Source organism: Melopsittacus undulatus, chromosome 7, assembly GCF_012275295.1.
Source record: "Melopsittacus undulatus isolate bMelUnd1 chromosome 7, bMelUnd1.mat.Z, whole genome shotgun sequence".
NCBI classification, from domain to species: domain Eukaryota; kingdom Metazoa; phylum Chordata; class Aves; order Psittaciformes; family Psittaculidae; genus Melopsittacus; species Melopsittacus undulatus.
The window spans coordinates 59,744,439-59,764,628 of NC_047533.1; the positions used below are offsets into that span (position 1 = coordinate 59,744,439).

The 20,190-nt window shown below is 38.1% G+C and overlaps 1 protein-coding gene across 2 annotated transcripts in view; it reads left to right on the forward strand.

The window, feature by feature from the left end:
* PTPN13 (protein tyrosine phosphatase non-receptor type 13) overlaps nucleotides 1-20,190 on the forward strand; it is a 120,867-nt gene that overhangs the window by 62,241 nt on the left and 38,436 nt on the right. For both annotated transcript variants that reach the window (XM_034064566.1, XM_034064565.1), the window contains 9 exons: nucleotides 6,720-6,815; nucleotides 8,621-8,720; nucleotides 15,089-15,308; nucleotides 16,528-16,602; nucleotides 16,712-16,886; nucleotides 17,522-17,675; nucleotides 17,822-17,960; nucleotides 18,378-18,530; nucleotides 19,720-19,902. In XM_034064566.1, coding sequence (XP_033920457.1) covers nucleotides 6,720-6,815; nucleotides 8,621-8,720; nucleotides 15,089-15,308; nucleotides 16,528-16,602; nucleotides 16,712-16,886; nucleotides 17,522-17,675; nucleotides 17,822-17,960; nucleotides 18,378-18,530; nucleotides 19,720-19,902 — 1,295 coding nt within the window. The remainder of the gene's footprint in view (nucleotides 1-6,719; nucleotides 6,816-8,620; nucleotides 8,721-15,088; nucleotides 15,309-16,527; nucleotides 16,603-16,711; nucleotides 16,887-17,521; nucleotides 17,676-17,821; nucleotides 17,961-18,377; nucleotides 18,531-19,719; nucleotides 19,903-20,190) is intronic.

The following is a 20,190-nucleotide window of genomic DNA, read 5'->3' on the forward strand; positions in this document are numbered from 1 at the left end:
TTGGCTGTTTTTCAGTTTTTTAATTGTGAAGTGGCATTGGACTCTCTGTGGGTAAAACTTACCTCCTCAAACTACAAAGGAACTTAAGTAACGTGGCTTATTTCTTCTGTAAACTATTTTGGGTTCAACTGGCACACTTTTTTGTTATTCATAAAGCCTTAAGGAGTTGACTGTCTTGGAAAAAGAAAATGTTGTCATGCACAGGCTCTATTCTGCCAGGCTTTCACTCAGAACACATTTTTATCATCCAAATTATAAAGTCATGAAAAGTAGAGTTTATAGTGGAAAGAATGACAGAGCTTTAATTACAGCTGTGCTGTAATAGTTTGTAGTGAGCTGCAGATCTGAACTGCACTGTAATCTACAGTTGGAACATCTCAGATTTAGCCTCACAAGCCTTCCAGAGACTGTGTCATTGCAAGTGTCTTGCTCATGAACTTGATGTTTTATATGTTTTCTCTTGTACAGTTTCAGGGTTGAGGTTGTTTATATCCTGTATACTAAAGATGATTGTTTATCATTAGGTGCTGCTTAGCCAGATGGGAGAAAGGTGAAGGGAAAAAAGAGACTGCTTTTTCACTTCAGCTGTAGCCAATTCTGAATACTGAGAACAGACTTGAAAAATATGATCTCTGCTGTTACTATTAGTTCTTGGGTTTCTTATGTAGGTTTTGTGAGCTAAGGCAGAATTATTTAGAGTTGTGAAGTTGTTAGGTGTTAAACCTAAGCAGTTTGTACCAGGAGAGCAGATTTTGGTTTTCTTGTTGTTTTGCAGCTTGGAATTTGTTGCTTGGCACCAACTGATAGTGTTCAATTTGAGGGAGAAAATAATATTCTAGCTTTTACATTTTGCAAGCCTGCATTGCCACTCAGGAACATGAAAAAGTATCTGTTCTCCCTTGCTCCCAGCTTGCTTTGCCTTCTCACCCACAAAACTGATTGTATCTTCTGATAGTTATGAGATATAAACATACTTCAGCTTTCATATCTCAGGCCAACTTCAAATGGCTCTATAGTAAGGCACAAGAGTGAGAGATGCTAGCCTTGTATGTATCTCGCTCTTCTATTTGCTTAGGAAGATTTTGCCCTCCTTGATTAGAGCATGTGCGTAATTCAAAGTGAATTGGTTTATGTGTTACTTGAGTGAATGTGCATCCTTCTTTTTTTATGTGCAGTTTTACTTGTAAGGCTGATGTAAATGAAATCCATGAGGGAGCAAGGTATAAAGACTGCCATTGTCCTGGTAGAATACAGGAGCAGCAAACCAGTTAGTAGTTATGTAGCTAGCTGAGGGTTAAATAGCAGACAGTGAGGAAAAAGAGAGGAGGATACCAAAAAAGCTGATCTTGAGGAAGCTTTGGAATGCTGAATCCAGGGGTGGAGGAATGGGGGTGGTTTGGGAATATTCTCAAGCCTTTGTTAAACGTTTTTGCAGTTGGGAACCATGTGAATCCCAGAGCCTCAAACTGCGCTTGTCTTTCTCTCTTCTTACCTTTGATTTTTTCCAACAGAAAACCCACATGATTAAGTACTTGTTTTGGTATTCTGTGTTTCTAGAGATGGGTTTCTACCTCCTAAGTCTTCTATGCCTATCTCATAAACCAATGTTTTCTTTAGCTACCCTGAAAAACCATCTGGACTCTGTTTATAAAACTTCCATATTGAAACTGCATGTGTTTAGGTGTGGGGTGTTATGATTAGGGGTACTCTAAATGTCTGGAGTTTAAAAGCTCTCTTAGTCTGAAGCTGCTGTTTTGAATATGTGAAAATTTCTGCAGGCAATCAGGCAGCTGTTGGTAGTAAATTTATCTCAACAAATCAAGCCCCAGAGATTTTAATTTGGATCTTTCTATAGACTTACATTACATGGGAGGCTGGATTTGGGGTACAAGATGAATAGCTGAGTTAAAAGCTTACATATGTGAAGTCAGTGAATTGTGCATATATTTTTTCCTCTTGAATCATGTGTGCTCAGTTCATGTGCAGGCTAAGAAGAGGAAATGCGAGTCATCCACAATAGTATATCTGTTTGCATGTGAAAGCAAATTAAGGTTCAGTTTACACATGTCTTAGGATCATTGTGCTTCAGTATGACTTAAATTCACTGGTGGCGAAATGGATTCTCATGTGGTTGGTATGTCTGGTATTGATAAGATTCAGTTAGAACAATGTTCAGAAGTTGTATTAGTGAAGGTGAAGGGTAGAATAATGAACTGATGCTATTTTAGGTAGAAAACTTTCAGTTAATTTCACTGAGACTACAGAATTTGGCTTTTCAAGGAAAAAGAAAGAAATGTTTGTGGGATTTCTGTAAAACAAAAGTACTCTGACATCAGCCACTATGATTTGTTCTGAATTACATAGTTTAACATGAGGTAGTAAAACAGCTCTTACAATCGCATAATTGCACAGCAAAGTGTCATCTGCTTTATTAAGCTTTCAGCAGCTCACACAGCCTAGGATTACCAATTTTTAGTCAACACATTACAGTAGGAGTTGGTCAAAACATTTAAATTAAAACAAACAACTAACTTTATTAGCCATACTTTTAGACCATTTATGCGCATTATCCTTGATGGCATAGTCCAGGAAAGAAGTGTGTCTAAGTACAACCCACTGAGTTCTTACTAGACCCTGGAGTTATTTTTAATGTTGCTGTTTTCCGTTCCAACCTAGCTCTGTAGGTGTGTGTTATCTGCAATTTTAGAAGGCTGTTTCTTCTGTCACTCAGATCCTGCTAGACCCTTTGTATCAGATGTCTATTAGGCTTTCTGGGAAGTCCCCTGGAGGGCTAGTGACTCAGGCTGTGTGCACCATACAGCTTTTTCATTTAGAATATGGGTAGTGGAAATCTTGCAAGTTAAAATGAACCTGCCACCTTGGAAAACTGAATGGGTTTGTTTCCCTTGTGCACTTGTTGGATATGAATCTGTACCAGAGGTTTATTCTGGATCAATATGTTATTCCTGTTAAACCTTTGCTGCCTTGCATAAAATAGTTTGAGTTTTCTTATAAGAAATGAGGAAAAATAAAATTAAATATGACTAACCTATTGGTTTAACACTTGTGAGAGCAACAAGTCCCAGACTCACCTAAAGGCCAGTTAATGTGTTTTAAGTGGTATTACCTTAACACTCTTGCAAAATATAGACGCCCACCAATAAACTTCAAAGAGCAAACAGGAGCTCCCTCTCTGTCCTGAAGCTGTCTAATGCTGCCATCTTCTCTGTCCTTTTTCTTCTCTGTCCAGCCAGAAATAATTCTATCATAATGTGTATTCGAAAAGCTGTGTGTCTAAAGTGAATCATGTGTTCAGGGTAATGAAATTCCAAGCTAAATGTGGTTCTCTGATTTCTGTTGAAGTTGGCTGAGAAGAGGCTTTCTGTAAATTGCTTGCCTGGGCTTGCATGTCTTGCCTTGCGTAAATAGTGTGTTTTGTTATTTTATGCTGCATTAAGTGCCTATGAGGTTGGGCTCTTCTGGCTTTGATAGGGAATTTGAAAAAACAGCAGTGCAGCACAAAGGTTCTTCAAGTTGTAATGCTTTACTCATTTCTGTGTTGTGATGCTACCCTCAACTTATTAGTTCAAGTTTTATGTATTCATTCTAGTTATGGTCTCTTACAACATGCTTAAACTCAGGTTTTGTTTTTCTACTATGGCATGAAATGACTTGTGTTCTGATAAGAGACTGTAATCTAAACACTGGAATGTTAAGAAGAGTAACTGGTAAAATAATTTTTGTGATAATGTGCTTGACATTTCTAGAAGTTAATTCTGAAGTTTCTAGTCACCAAACATCATAAATAGGGGAGATGAGTTGTTTTACTGTTGTCATTAGCTTTTATTAATGTCATCTTTCAGATCCTTTTTCAGCCAAACAGGCTAGAAGTTTGTCCTTGTTTTTTAAATTTTTGTATGAAAAGCTTATCTTTAACTTGATCCCAGAATTGGGACTTTGTGACCTTTGGAAGGCAGTTCTTAATTAGATGTTTGGCTTGAGCATGATCCAAGTGCCTTCTCTGAAGTTAAATCCTAATATGCTAGACTTGAGGAGAAATTGCTGGTGGAGAGGAGATGGCATAAATTATTGCAATGATTTTGCAAACATTACAGAAACAGGAGTCTCAATATGTAATTGAATTGAATGTTTGCAGGTCTGCAGTGGACATTCTGTCTGTGCCCTGGAAAAGAAAAGTTTGGGTAAAAGGAGGTGCTGCGTTGGGGCGATTTGTAGTGGATGTACGTAGATGTATACATAGAGCAGTTGAGAACCAGAAGGTGGCTGTCAAAGAGAAGCACCCAGACCACCTAAAATGAGCAAAGTGAAGAAAAATCTACAGGATTTATCCCAGACTTGAAGCTGTAGCTTCTTAATTGCCTTTAAACTTTTGTCTCTTCGCTGAACAGGCTGACAGTCATTGATGCAGCCCCATTTGGAAAGGTTGTAAAATGCCTCCAGAAGATGAGAATACCTTTGCTTGTGTTACTGGGATAAGTTGTATGGTCTTGCTTAGGGAGAAAGATGTGACGAGAAAGGAGGGTGGTCCCATCTCTGTCTCTACTTGTGAATGCTGGGAGAATAGGTTCAAACTTAGCTGGGCCTCATGTGGAGGTCTGTGAAAACACTGAGATAAGCAGTGATTGGAAATCTTGCTTTATGTTTCTTGGCTCCTGAACTTACCCCTTGGCCTACAGCAGGGTGCCAACTCCCACTAACAAGATGAGTCAGGAAAAGTCAAAATACCCTGCAGAGTCAGATACCATGCCACATACAAACATTCATTCTATGTTTTAAGTGCACATTTCTGTTTTGCCATTTCACGTGTTTTGTAAAATTTCATGTCTTGATTCCGAACCAGGATGGAGCCACAATTTGTGTAAGAGTCGGGAAGCACAGGCTGCTGACTATGTGGAAAAAATAAATCTGTTTAAAATCTCATGTCATAATTTATTGTTCCCTCTCCATCCTCTTGCTTCAAAGTCAGTTTAGCAGGCTTAAAAAACCTACAGCTAATAAAACTACTGGGAAAGAAGAGATCTGTTTTCAGTTAAATGTTTCTGTACTGTAGCTCCAGTATCATGTTTGGATTGATGCCTCACTTGAAGGGCTTGGGAGCATTTTAAAAATACATCTCCAAAAGTTACCCACTGAATTTGGTTTTTATTTCCCTTGTTAGGCAAGTAATTGCTAGATTGGCGGTAGATTTCTTTGTAGTAAAATCCAGAACAAAGAAAACAGCCATTGTGAAAGACTGAAGGAACTCCACCCTCCACCACCACAACCACCACCACACCCCCTCCAGTGAATTCTCTTCATCTTGTTGTAGACTGGTTTGCAAATGTGCAAACCATATTGCTAGGTTCTGAGAGTAATGTGAAATGTCCTTAAGATTAGTTGGAATTTATGCTGCTAAACTGTGCAGCTGGTATGGGCTGGCAGGAGCAGTTGGTTGATAGGCAACTTTGCTTACTTTTCCCAGTTTTCTTAATGAATCTTGTATTTGGTGGGACAGTAGGGACCTTCATAACCCACGAGAATTGGTAGAAATGGGAGAAATTTTGTCTTTTAAGGAGGAAGGTTTTGGAACAGTCCAAAACTAACATGAATTAGCTTGGTCTACTTCATTATCTTGTGTCTTCTGATGCATTTTTCCTATTTGGAGTTTTTCCTGCTTCTGTAGGAGGTCTGAAAGAGTAGTGCTGTTGACTACATGCCTGACCTCTGTCCTCTGACCTAATACATGTCATGCCACAGGTTTAGTGTTCTCTCAGGATTTTTCACTGGGTGTTCCGTTTTTCGAATGCGGGAAGTTGAAACATCTGATTTCCTTTTTTGCATCATCCAGATGCATCTGCTCATATATTCCCCATTTTGTATAATTACATTTTATCTTCCTTGATGAAGTGATTTATAATTGTCTTCCGCAGTTACATGTGTTTTCTCTCCTATCATCCTTTTTGTTTTCAAAAACTTTTATTAACTGTAGTTGGACCAGAGACAGCCTTCTCCTAATAGACACACCTGAATTTTTTTCTCAGACAGTGAAGCATTGGTAATCCGAAAATGTGGGTGTTTTTTCAGTTTGTTTTCTGCTATTGCTCACTCTAGTTGGTTGGTTGGTTGGCTTGTGCACAGGAAAGTTTTTGGAAGATTCTTGCAAATGTCCAGTACATACTCCTGTGGAGTCCTTTGCTCCAGTATGTTATTTAAAGAATCCACTGAGGGTAGGAATTGAGACTGCTGTATTGACTTCTCATCCACATGCGTTTAGCTGTTCTGGTTAATTAAATATCCTGTAGGGGTTTATTAATTGATTTTTAATCATATTTTTTGCATGTTGCTTTCAACATGCAAGACATGTGCACCAAGTGTTTTCGTCAGTTTTGTTTGCAGGAGAGATTGTTTTTTCTCATGGGTTTTGTTTGTTTTTTTTAAACATTAGTTTTAACTTGGAAGTGATGATGAAAGTGAATTTCAGAGGAGGTGGCTCTGTTAGGATAGCCAAGAGAGGCCAGGCAGACCACAGAACCTCAGGCGATGGAGACAGAATGTGACTGCACAGCATCCACTGAGTGTTCCGCTTTCAGACTCCATAGCCACAGATGTTTTGCATTTAAAAATGTTTTGAAAAGATTTCAAAAACTTCAAATGTTAATTTGCGCTTGATTTTTACATTAGAACTATTGCTCTCTTACTCTTCTGATTTGATCTTTCAGAGCCTTTGAGAAGGTACAAGTCTTACCACAGTGATGTTTATAGTACTTCGAGTGAAAGTCCATCTGTTATTTCTTCGGAACCAGATTTCAGGCAAGGTAAGAACTGTGGTTATAAAATAAGAAATAAAAGCCAAGACCAAAACAAACAACAGAAATCCTAAAGAAGAAAGTTCAAGATGAAAACCAGATGCCAGAAGTATGACATTAAATCTTTAGGAAGAGGCTTCAAAATTACCACTTACACAGTTGTAAGATGATCTCGTGTAATTACAACATTGTGTATAGTTCAGCATAGCTGGTAGTCTGTTCAGAAATGAGTTTGATGTTTAGCATTCTGGAAAGGGACCTGGTAGAAAAAGCTGTAAATGGTTAACTTTTCACTGGAGTACTTCTTTTATGTAACATGCTGTCTTCAGAAATGCAATAATGATCAAGTTTTTAATGTACAATAACAGTAAATTGCAAAACCTTTATATGGGATATGCATAGTTTAATTATTTTTGTGTCAGTGGATTTTACTGCGAAGGTTAAATGGTTGATACTTTACAGGCTGAAGATTTCAGTGTAATGCAAAAGTAGTACATAGTACAGGCTGTATGGTAAATTTAAGTACTGTGAAATTAGTGCGTTAGAAAAGCAAGAGATAGTGTAAAGGGTTGTTTGCTGATAAATGGCAGGAAGGGTTTTCTTTACACAGTGACAGGACAGCATGGAAGGAAATGCTTGGAGCATTTTTTGAAAGAAGTGCTAGAATGGTGAAAAGTCAAAAGGAAAGCACAGTTGACAGAACAATCAGCTTCGCAGAATCCTAAGTGACAGAGACAAACCATTTGATCAAAATGAGGGAAGAAAGCAATATTTAGGAAGTTAGAGTATATCTGCACCATATTCTGTATGCACAGAACTCCAACCCAACTTTCCTGGGTTGCTCACTGTTCTCAACCTTCCGTATCTTTGTGTATTCTCCTACTTACTAAACCAGAAGCCTAAGGAGCAGTAATAAGTAGCAAAGCTCCTGTAAAGCAATTTTCTTCATTTTGATTACATTTATAACAGGCTGTTTGTGTTCTACTGCAAAGTCAACTTCTCCTCAGTTTATACAGGCAAGAGAGAGCTTCTTTCTGACTAATAGTAATAGTATTGCTGGACTTGGTGAAATGACTGTCAACTATTTCTGAATCACTGTGGCTGTAATGTGTCTTGTAAGAGCTTTCCTGCTAGCTCTGTTAATTGAAGGCACAGCGAGAGATGGAAGTGGTTAGCAAAATCAGGCTCTTAAGCGTAGGCTCAGGTGCTGCTACAGAAAGACATACTGCAATGAAGATAACTATTACAAAAAGAAGAACAGGGTAGTATATTGCCAAAAGAAGAAGAAAAAACAAATGTATATTTATAAGGAAGAGTCAGATTCCAGGGGAAACTCAGAACCTCAGCAATATATATATATATACATACTGGTTTCTGAACTCCATTCTTGTGAATTGGATGTGTAATTACCTAGCTGCTCTATTTCTGTTCTGGAGTGGTCTTGTATGACGTCTCTGCCATATATGTGTCTCCACTCATGGCTGACAAAGAAATGTATTACCTTGAAAAGGTGTCTGTGCAGTTGTGTGGGGTTTTCCTTCAATTGTGGTTTCTTCTAGGCTTTCCTTAGCATTCTCCAAAGGACTTGTGTAGTGCAGCTATCTTTGCTGGGGGGGACTGTAAGTTCACGTGGAAAATAGAAATCAACTTTATAACACTAGTTCGTCTAATACTGTAATGTTGTTGTCCTGAACACATGAATCTGATTCCTTTTAAGTAATCTCATATGAGTGATAAGTCCTTGATTTTCAGACAGAATTACTCTGCGTGTGTTGTGTTTCAGTCAGCTATTAATTTGTCTTTTGGTTTGCTAGTGAGAAGAAATGAAGGTTTCAAGAGAGATGATGCCAGTGGTGTTTTGCCGGGTCCTGATGATATCTCCACATCAAGTCAAGCTAATTCTCAGAGGGCAAGGTAAACCCTGTGGGAACAATATGTCTTGGAGTGCTTTGTCTTTATCAAAGAGAGTATTCTAAATCTACAAGCAAAATTTTTACTCTCATCCCAGCTTCTGTTTAAGGTTAAAAAATGGCATGTTGTACTTGAAAGCAGTTTTTCATAATTGCATGTTGAAACCTGAAGTTCAAGTCTCATGATGCACAATGATATGGAGGTAGGTATACCAGTTAGGAGTACAAATTCAGTTCCTGTATTTAATGGAGACTGGGTTGTACTCTTACCAAGTTTTTGTATCTGTCAGAAGGTGAGGGCTTATGTTCAGCTTGGAAATATTTAAATAATTTTCTAAAAGTTTTGAAAAGAATATTAATACAAATTAATTTGCCATTTTTTCATTTAATAAGGAAATGGTAGCATGCTTATTTATTTGAAATAAGCCAAAAGCCATACATTTCGTTATGTGTTCTGACAAACTCTTAGTATATGTTGTTGTGTTTATATTTGGGTTTTTTCTTTAATACCTCAGCACTGATTAGGCAGGTAAATTCAGTAACAATTCATGGGTTTGGAATTTTTTTTCTGCACTATTTACTTGAATGTTACATGTGTTTGAGCTATGTTTTTTTTTTTAAGTGTTGCTCATCAATACTGCTTTAAACAATAGGTTCTGATTTGTATGTAACCTTGATACAGCATCTTTGTACAGCAGAAGCATATCTTGACATATCTTTCAGGTTTTGAGAGTGCTTCCATTCTGAATGTTAGAGAATTTTTATTGATATTGACCTTTTGGTCGGAAAAATTTTTGTGTAGGCTCTGCCAGATGCTGAATCACCTTGGAATATTTTATCAAAATAATTCAGATCTTTTTTTTTTGGGGGGGGGGAGGGGAGAAACAAACCCACACATGTCTTCCTCCTCTTCCCTCACCACATTACAACAACAGATCCTTCTCTCAGCAGCTTTTTGCTTTGCTTGGGGTAGATCAGAAGAAAGATCACTGCTGTGGTCAATATTTTAGAATATTTTTATGGTTTCGGCATAAGTTGAATGAGAATCCTGCTCTAGCCTATTAAAGAAACTTAGAGATGTCCAAAGATTGGAACTGTTGCAGGTGATGTGGCAAGGCTGTCAAAAGTGTCCATTGTGTTCATTTAACATATAGGGTTATGTGCAGTGAGTAGGGCTTAGTGCCATGCATTGAACACAGAGATGAAAATAAATTAACATCTGCTTCTTGCACTACGTTGTGTGCTTTAAATGGATGTGGGTCTTTGGTGAATTGTATCTGAGTGTAGATGAACAAGAGAGCAGTTATTTGGAAATCTTGCAGCTTTAGGTGACCTGCTGAGCAGCAGCATTGGTTTTATTACTACTTGCACTTTGCCTGAAAAATGTGGTCCTCTAGAAATGTATATATTGGTATTTCTTACAAGGGAGAATTATTTAAGCATTACTTAGCTGGGTCAGTACTGCTTTGTTGGCAGGAATATGGTATGTATTCATGTAATAGCATATATGATGGACTGCAGTGTCCAAGCAGTGTTAGAAATCCAGCCTTGCTTGATGTAAGAGGATTTTGACTAGTATCTGAGTATTTAAGGTGAATTTTGAAGGACCTGAGTTGCAGGTTTATGTTCCATGCAACCCTCTCAGAGATGTAAATTTCAGCTTCCCAATTAATGCTGTATTAGCACCACACTAAAATGGTAAAGTAGGCTATTACTACTGTGCGTACAGAATGAGCATGCAGCTATCTTAACTTACTTGCCTTTGTTTTATTTCTTTTGCTGAATACTGCTAAGTCAATCTTCATTCTTCTTTGACTTAAACTCAGGAAAGTTGCCAATTCAACACTGTAGCTATGCTTCCAATTAAAACAGCAGTAATTTGCGGATGCTGATAGAGAACTTTTGTTCCTATTTACAAACCATTTCAGAAACACAAAGTACTATGTGGTATTTTAATAAGTTACATTGTTTTAAGTTAATTTTTTATTACACAGGTGGAAATGTCTTGGTAAAGCAGTACATACTTTCTCATGGTTAGTTTTATGTTGTATTGCTCCGTTAAGACTGTTACCTTTAGCAAACGTAATCTGTATGTGTGAAACGTAGAAGGAAAATACTGGTTTGTAAGTGCAGCATAGACTCGCCTGTTGTGCTTAGCAATGAAATGAGTTTTACATGTACACAGCTATGCAGTCTTATTTTAAGGCTTAGTATTTTACTGAATCTCCTGTTTCTGCTGGCCTCCTCCATGTCCCTTTGTGAAAAGATGCAACTCTGTACCTACACAAAACTGCTGTGGTAGGCTACCACCCATAGTTCTTCACTGGCTTTCACAGAATCATAGAATCAATTATTCCTCCATTTTCATAAGGTGAAAAAGCTTTTATTTATTTTTTTTCTTTAAATCAAAGTCCCAGACTACTAAGTATATCCAAGACAAAAAGTGAGTCTGAACTAAAAGCTAGTTTTACAAGCTTTTTTTTGTAGACCTATTGAGAAGCAGGAAAACAGCCATGAGCAGAATTTGGTCCTAAAATAATACTTAGATAATATCTGTTAATTATGTAAACTGAACAGAAAACAGTGCGTATGTGCTCTTTCTGCAACAGCTGTTAAAACTTCCCAGTGCTAACAAGTGTCAAAAAGAAGTACTGTCAAAGATGGTAGCTAGTTAGGCTGGGAGATTTCTAAGAAAGTAACAGGGGGGTTGGAACTAGATGATAATAAGGTCCTTTCCAACACTAACCTATGAATCTATGATTTTTATCCAGAACATTGAATGTTGCTGCTTTTAAATGTCTGGTGTTGCAGAAGACCATGGCTTTTATAAGTTTATAAGCATAAGCTCTCAAAGTAAAACTTTTGATAACAGTTCGAAGGAGCATAGTCTCAGTTTACATTTTTTGGCTGGTTGTTCGATTTCAGGGTTTGGGTATGTTTATGCAACTTGATCCATTACTTAAATTCCATCAGCATTGGGAGCATGTTTCAGTGTTTTCCTCTGTGTTCAGAGATACTATCTGTACTTCAATACACATTAAATTTACTGCTCCTGTGGCATGTCCTTAGAGGCAGTCTGCTTAATTATCCACAGAATTATCTTTGTAAAACTGAGTTGTAAATCAAATAAGGGGGTTTGGATTCGGATTTGACAGAGTCTGCCACCAATGATAATAATAACACCAACCCAAAACCAAACAAAAAACAGTGAAGCTGTTCAGAGTTATCAACAAGCATGATTTGTGCTATTTTGGTGGGCTGGCCTGCTCTTAAACCAGCAGAAGCAGTGGGTTTTTCAGTAGAACACTCAGCATATACTCAAACCCTTCTCATGTTCTTTGACTGTTATCCTTTAAACTTCTTAGAATGCTTTCCTCATGGCAATGGATACTTGTGTCTGTTTCCTCTTTGCTTCTTGTATTCCTTATTTCCCCTTCCTCTGCACCCCTTTTTTTATCTTTTTCTTCCTATACTATTTCTTCCTTTTTCTCTCTAGGAGCAGCAGTCAACATGGAGCTCTTCCTTCTGTTGCCTTTTCCTTCCACTAGATTTCATTTCCATATTGTTCCTACCTTACCAAAAGGCACCTGTCTTTCTCAGTCTATTCCCAACCTTTCCACTGCACTTATCATTAGAGAATGCCTACCTGCTTCCCTTCTTCCAACTGTCTTCTCTGATCCAATACTTGGTAAGTACACTAGGTGAGGAGTTAATTCACTTCCCTCTCTTATAGGGGTCAGCCTTCCAGGTGACTGCTCAGGATAATAAGTAACTCTGAAATTCTGGTTTGCAATCAGACTTTGATAAAAATACAGAGTAGCAGCCAAGTACTTCTCGGATGAAGTACCATAAGAAGCTCACTTTTATGATTTTGACTGTTACGAATGTAATTTGGACTTTTCTTTTTGTTGGAGTAGTAATACTTGCATATTCTGAGCTTCACAGAAGAGATCTGTCAACAATATCTCCTCTCCTGTAGAATGAGAGATGCGTTCCTTGTCTTGGTATCTGAAGAGTGAATCATGCTGATGGCTTGCATAGAAAATTGACAATCTGACCCAGCCATAGTTATACTTACCCGGGATGCTGAAGTGTCCTGATTTCTGGTTGGTGACATTGACTGTGTACTAGGTTAGGAAAAATTTTAAACCATTTGGGTTTTGAGCTTCTTCCCTGGAAACACCATACCCAACACAATTTGCAGAGAAACTAATAAATATCAACAAAGATGATAAACCAACATAGTGATACTGCTTCACACAGTAACTTTTGATTGCTCCTATTGCACTGAGCTGTGTGCTGTTAAAAAGGCAAGGTGGGTTTTTTTTTCTGCAATAGAGGTTTTCACATTAGCAAATGTTTTCAGATGCAGCCAGTTGCAACATGTCTATCTTTTTCATATCATCTTTGGAAGTTCATAGATATTTATGTTCAGAAAGTGTTTGTTTTTGTTTTATTTCAGAGCCCATCCTTAGGCCTTGATCTGAAACGTGCTTGTGGGTGTATTTAACTTAGTTCATTGTGGATATTCCCACATATGTTGATCTTAATAAGCTTCCTCTTGGTGAAAAGCTAAGCATGTGCACAAGTCTTTGCAGGTCTGAGGTCTTTTCTTATTACTTTGTCCTTTTAGGTGCACATTATTAAGTGCTGCAGAAAAGAACAGAGAAGGGAGAAAGGAAGCCATGCTTTGAAAGCCCCACACAATGGAAAGGATAATGGGCTTACATTAATACATTTTTCTGTAACTACTCTGAACTTCCCTGAAATTTCACTTGAAGAAATTCAACATTATTTTGCTCAGATTGTGGTGCAGTAGTGGCACTTTATTGTTTAAACTTCCATGATAACATAACTCTTTGTACTTTAGTGCTGGGTTTGTATGCTAACCAATGAAACTTTAGCATTAAAAAAGATATGAGATTGCAGTGCACTGTTCACACTGTTGGTATTCATTAGAAATTTTGCTGTAAAAAGATGAAAAATCTCTACCATTTAGCATAGACAGCTAATGTCTAGACAGGTGCATTTTCTCTTAGTTCATTAACTGATTTGTTAGTCACCAAACATATCTTCAGGTCTTTTAAAAGGTTGTTACCTAAATATGTCTTTAAAAGTCTGTAGATTTTTGCTCTACCTTTATTTGTATTCTTAAACTTTAGTGCAATGATATGCAGGCTACAAATAAACCTTCTTTATCTTTCATGTTTTTCATTACTTCAGTGTACCATAGAATCATAGAATAGTTAGGGTTGGAAAGGACCTTAAGATCATCAAGTTCCAACCCCCCTGCCATGGGCATTGACACCTCACACTAAACCATGTCACCCAAGGCTCTCTCCAACCTGGCCTTGAACACTGCCAGGGATGGAGCATTCACAGCCTCCCTGGCCAACCCATTCCAGTGCCTCACCACCCTAACAGTAACGAACTTCTTCCTTATATCCAAAAATGTATACCATTTAAACTAACACTTAGCTTAGAATTGCTGGATGGAAGTCTTGTTAGTTTCCCCTGTCCATTTATGTTTAAAATTTGCCTATGTATAGTTATGTTAACAGAAAGAGAACATTGTTTTGACATGCTTTAGGATTTCTAAAACAAGTTGGTTGGTTTATATTTAGCTTGGGCTTTAAAGGTGTTTTTCTGTAAGCATGGAACAGAAGAAGGGGAAGTTGGTTTCATTTTTCTTGGATTTCTTCACATTTCTTAACTTCCTGATTCTCAAATAAAAAATGTATTTTGTTCATCAAAAATGAGACATGGATTTGTTTCCTTCCACAGAGAATAAAATTGGCAGGACATTTGGGATCCATATCTGCTCAGCAAAGAACTGGAGAATAGATTGCTGTGTTTTTCAGACATAGTGAAAGTCAGGGAATAAATAACAGTGCTGTGGAAAGAGTTTGTGAAGAATTGCTACAGAGAAAGTGATTAGAGAAATACTTACTTATATAAAATACACTTATTTCTTTTCTTTAACAGCATGCTTTTGAGCATGACTTTTTCACAGTCCCTGCTTGAACCGAGGAATTAAAATATTTTCAAAGCATTAATTATTTTTCTTCCTCCTGTTCACCGGGTTTGTACTGATTCACTGGCTTTGTAATGTCAAGTATTTTTTAGACTGCAGCTGAGCCTTTACTTTTGTATGAATAAATGACAAGCAGCTGTAGAAACTTGGCAAGTTTGCTCATTTTCTCTATTGGTGGATTACTGTAGAGTGCTAGCCTCCTGGCTGCTAAGTATTCTGTTTAATGATGTATTTGATAACTAGTTTTTGTGTTCTGGGTTTCTACTTAAGGGCTTAAAGCGACAGAATATTTTAGGCCTACCTACTAATATCTTTTATTCCCTCTGACTATACCATAGGCAACATGAAGCACCATTTGAAGGCAGTATAGTAAGTCAAGAAGTGATGCTTAAGCGTCAGGAAGAAGAAATGATGCAACTGCAAGCTAGAATGGCTCTCAGGCAGTCCCGACCTAACCTCTACCCAGGAGATGCAATTAGGTCCTCCATGCTTGACATCACCAGAGATCCACTGAGAGAAATAGCCCTGGAAACAGCCATGACACAAAGAAAACTGAGGGTAATGTCCTTATCTCAGATGAACTCTTACTTGCATTGAAACAGAGCAGTATCTCGAAAACTTAATATGTGGAATTGGTAGACTAGGTCCTGTAACAGTCATCAGCAGATTAAATACTAGGTGTCTGGTGTTGCCCTGATAGGAAAGACTTACTGTCACATGGTATAATTCTGTGGTTTTGTGGCATTAGTGGCTACATAGCCTAAAGCAGTATCTAGAGATGTTAAAACAGATAGCAAGCCTTGATAAAAGATTGCACCTATTAAGCAGCGTGGCATCCTAGCAAAGATAAGGTGTAGTTTTCTCCTGTACTCTGTGGTGTTTTCAGCCACTTCAGTTTGCATTTATTTCTCTTTGTGGAATGTGAATGTATCCCACCAGCATCAAAAGTTATTAAATGAGCAAGTTGGAAAGGTAAAGAAAGGCAGAAAGGATTCATTTGGCCTTTGGATTTACCCTGAATCATCATGCAAATTCCCCTTTTGTTTCCAAGCTGTTTTGGTATGTGGATGTGATACAAGATTACAGAGAAAGGAGACTGAGGTACAGGTAAATGTAGTGGCTGGTGTTTAGACAAGGTGATGAATGATGCCCTCTGCTGCTGCTTTTAGTGAATTGGATTTATTTATTATTATTTTTTTTTAAGGATGGGAAAACTTGAAAGAAGACTCAGGTCATGTTCCTTTAATAGTTTGGATAGGTAACCTCCTGGAATTTACAGGGTGAATTAGTAGGATGTTTATTTGTCTGCAAGCAGACAGAAATTTCGCAGGATCTCTGCTTGAACCCAGCAGGTGGAATTAGGCTGAAAAGTTTTAGCCTTCAGGAGATGAGACTTGTATGTCACAGAGATTTGTTAAGGCTGCCAGTGCAGAAAACCTTAGTAGTGTCAGGCAATTGCTTACTGAGATAAGCCCAGATGGTCCCAATATGCAACCCCACATCTTGTATTTTAAAGGACAAATAATATTGCAGTGTCAGCAAAAAAAAGAGCATATGAAGAATAATAATGTCACTGACACTGTAGCTTGGCAGTGATACCTGGCACACACGGCTGGCAAGGTGGGATTTGTTACATGCTGGCTCATGAGAGGAATTCAGTACAATTTCCTAGTTTCAGTCTTTGGTTCCTCTTTGGCATTTGCAGGGCAGGAGTTACCTGTGCCTCAGTCTGTTGTTCCAACCACACAGTATTCACTCATACTCTTGTGATTTGCAGAATTTCTTTGGCCCTGAGTTTGTGAAAATGACGATTGAGCCGTTCATCTCCTTGGATCTGCCAAAGTCTATCTTGGTAAGGAAGGGGCTGTTCAGCAGTCAGTGACAGGGGAATTACATTAAACCAAAAAATGTGTTTTTGTCACAGTTATGAATGTTGGTATTTTTTATTTCACAAAATGCAGACTAAGAAAGGGAAGACTGATGACACTAGACGAAAAGTAAACGTGATGCTTCTCAGTGGGCAGAAGCTGGAGCTGACCTGTGATACCAAAACAATATGTAAAGATGTCTTTGATATGGTGGTTGCCCATATTGGCTTGGTGGAGCATCACTTTTTTGGATTGGCTACTTTAAGAGGTAAGAAAAATTATTTTATGTAATTGACAGGCACAGACTAAGAATAATTGGCTACATGACATTGAGAAGATAAGCAGAAACTCTCTGGCATCTACAAAGTGTCTACTTTGAGTTATGTTCTGATGTATTGAAGGAAAATGCATTCCTCAAAGAACACCTTTGCACGATAAAATTCTGTGTTTGTCAAAGTTATGGCAGCTCATCTTGAGGAGCCTGTTTCCTGTGGTTGCTAGTTTTTTCCCTGTTGATTGTTGCCCTCATTCTGACTAGTACCTCTCGGATGACATGAATGGGTTTCGAGTTCTGCTAATATGCCATAGGCATTGTTGAAGCCTCTCATGGAGGCAGACCCATTGGGAGGCATAGGAGGGCCCTAGTATAGATGGAGTTGCCTTATATAAAAAGAACTTGCTCCTGAGCAGTTTTGTTTTTTGCTATTAGAAGAGACTAAAACGTTGGATTTCCTATGGGATAAGAAATGTTAGAATTTTAAAGAACCTTTAGCTCCTATTTTGTAGCTATCATGGAAGATAATTTTTATATATAGGATAATACAGATTTATAATATGATAATGTATTATCATATTATTTATATGGTTTTATATCTATATGCTTCCCTTTAACATTCATGGCAGACAATGAATTTTTCTTCGTTGATCCTGATATAAAGCTAAGTAAAGTAGCTCCTGAAGGATGGAAAGAAGAACCAAAGAAAAAGAACAAGCCCCCTGTTAACTTCACTCTGTTTTTTCGCATAAAGTTTTTTGTGGATGATGTCAGTCTTATACAGTGAGTATATATTTTTAACCCTTTAAGCTCTGAATTTATGGATAGAAATTGAATAGTAATCAAATACTGAAAATTTGCTGTAACAGGAAGAGTACCAAAGATGATATGGGGTTTTTAGTGGTTTTTGGTTTGTTTTCCTATTCCAGGCATACACTGACCTGTCACCAGTATTATCTACAGTTGCGGAAGGATATTTTGGAAGACAGGATGCACTGTGATGATGAGACAGCCTTATTATTAGCATCCCTAGCTCTCCAAGCTGAGTATGGAGATTACCAGGCTGAGGTACACCAGCAATTTCACCCTGGGGAAACTATGTTCTTGCTGCGTAAATAAACAATAGCCTGTGAGCTGTCACAGCTTGGGCATGGACTAGAAGCTCAGCTGATATGCTGTTGGCTATTTTTGCTGTGGGCAGGGTTTTTTTTTTTTATAGTCGAATAACACAGGGCTGTTGCAGAATCTGTTTCAAGATCTGGGTGTTAAATCCATTATTTTAAGTGGAAGTAAAGAAGGGCTTGAATAGGAAGAAACCATATGTGAAATAAAGCTTTGAGTCAGGGTTGGGATTCTTACTCGGAAGCATGGGGTTCTCCAGTTGATTTGCAGTGTGTATGATTTTCTGTAACGTGTGTTCGTGCTTCATTTGTGCACACAGAGCAGTATATGCAGTTGCTGCCACATAAATGTTTTGTGTTGTAGGTGCATGGCATGTCCTATTTCAGACTAGAACACTATGTCCCGGCTAGAGTGATGGAGAAACTAGATCTGTCCTACATCAAGGAAGAGTTGCCAAAATTGCACAGCACTTACGTGGGTGCATCTGAAAAAGAGACAGAGTTAGAATTTTTGAAGGTAAGTGGGCAGCAGTTTGCTTCCTTAATCTGTGATTTAAGAAATTCATTGCAGGGAATATGGGTGTGTGGACTTCAACCAAAAGCACAAGAAAACTGTTCAGGTCCTGATTAACATTAAAAGGAAGAAAGATTAAAAGATATTCTCAAATGACAAATCATTACGAGGGAGAAGAAATTGTAAGATGGGGAGGAAATCCTTTCACTTTTTTTCTGATCAGTCATCTTCCTGCTTTAGCTCAAACTAGATAAAAGCAACTATTGACCCTTATGTTTACCCTGAAGGAAGCTATGATTATGAGGCAGCACACCCTGCTTTTCCTATGCCCTTTGTTCTTTCTGTTGAGACAAAAAATACTTAAATTATGAAAAGTTTTGTTACAGCTAATACTGTTTATGGTGCTTGGTATGAAGCAAGCCAGAAGTATTGCCAAGCAGACTTCTGTGTGCAGGTACAAGGTCTGATGATAGGAAAGCTGTAATCACAGCTATATTTGATTTGTTCTAAAAGGACCCATCAAGAAATGTAATTATGTGTTTTGCTGCTGTTGCTCTGAGGTAATGATCAGGTCCTGCCTTGTTACAATGGCTGCAAATGACTTCAGGAGGTGATGTCTTGCTGCTGAGACGCTGGATAATCATTACACTGTAATTCCACAGGCATGCCTTGGTTCCACAGTCTCTTGAGAAGGTGGTAACAGAGGCACTGAGGTGACTTTGCGCCTTCTAAGGCTTTGGCTAAAGTGTTCTTGTAACTTAAGCACAGAAAACAAGAACAGGGGCCTTGATCCTAGCTAGACATAGTCTGACTTGGGGTGGGGAGAGCACTTAGATTCCTTTATTTGATTCATTACGTCAGTCCTGTATGCCAGTACTGAAGAGACACCAGGAATCAATGACTAGGAGTGCAAAGTGAGTGAAACTGCATCTTTTGGCAGTTACGATACTTGAATGTGATCACAGAATCGCAGTGTTAATCTAATTCTGCGTTTAAGAAATGGTTTGATAACAAGGGCATCTGGCTGGTTACACTTTGTTGCCAACAACTGGTTTGTGCAGGTTTGATTTACTCACAGGCTTTCTTGGTTCATGCTTTCATTGTCTGAGTTTAATAAGCACTATTAAGTATAAAAATTTGTAATAGCCTTAATTTCATATTCTTAGATGTTTCATTGTATTGATCTGTATAGTTGTGTCAGAGGCTCACAGAATATGGGGTTCATCTTCATCATGTGTTGCCTGAGAAGAGATCCCAAACAGGTATTCTTCTGGGAGTGTGCTGCAAAGGAGTTGTTATTTTTGAAGTTCACAATGGTACCCGCATGCCTGTACTACGCTTCCCATGGAGAGAGACAAAGAAAATATCCTTTAGTGTAAGTTGGTCTCTTTTCCTCTGTCTGTACATATCTATATTTGTATGTTCAGATACTGTGTGTTATTCCTGCAAATTAAGCTGCTGTTCTCAGTGTAGTCTGACTAGATTTTGGTTTGCTGAGCTGTGTTGTTTTATTGGTTTGAAAGAGGAGTTTTGATATTTCCAAGGTTGTTTGGTTTTTTTTTGTTTGGTTTTTTTTTGTTTGTTTTTTTTATTTAGCTTGCTTCCTGTTCTGGGGCTGGAACCTCAGCAGCAGAGTTTAGCACCTGTGTTTTGGTTTGGCAGA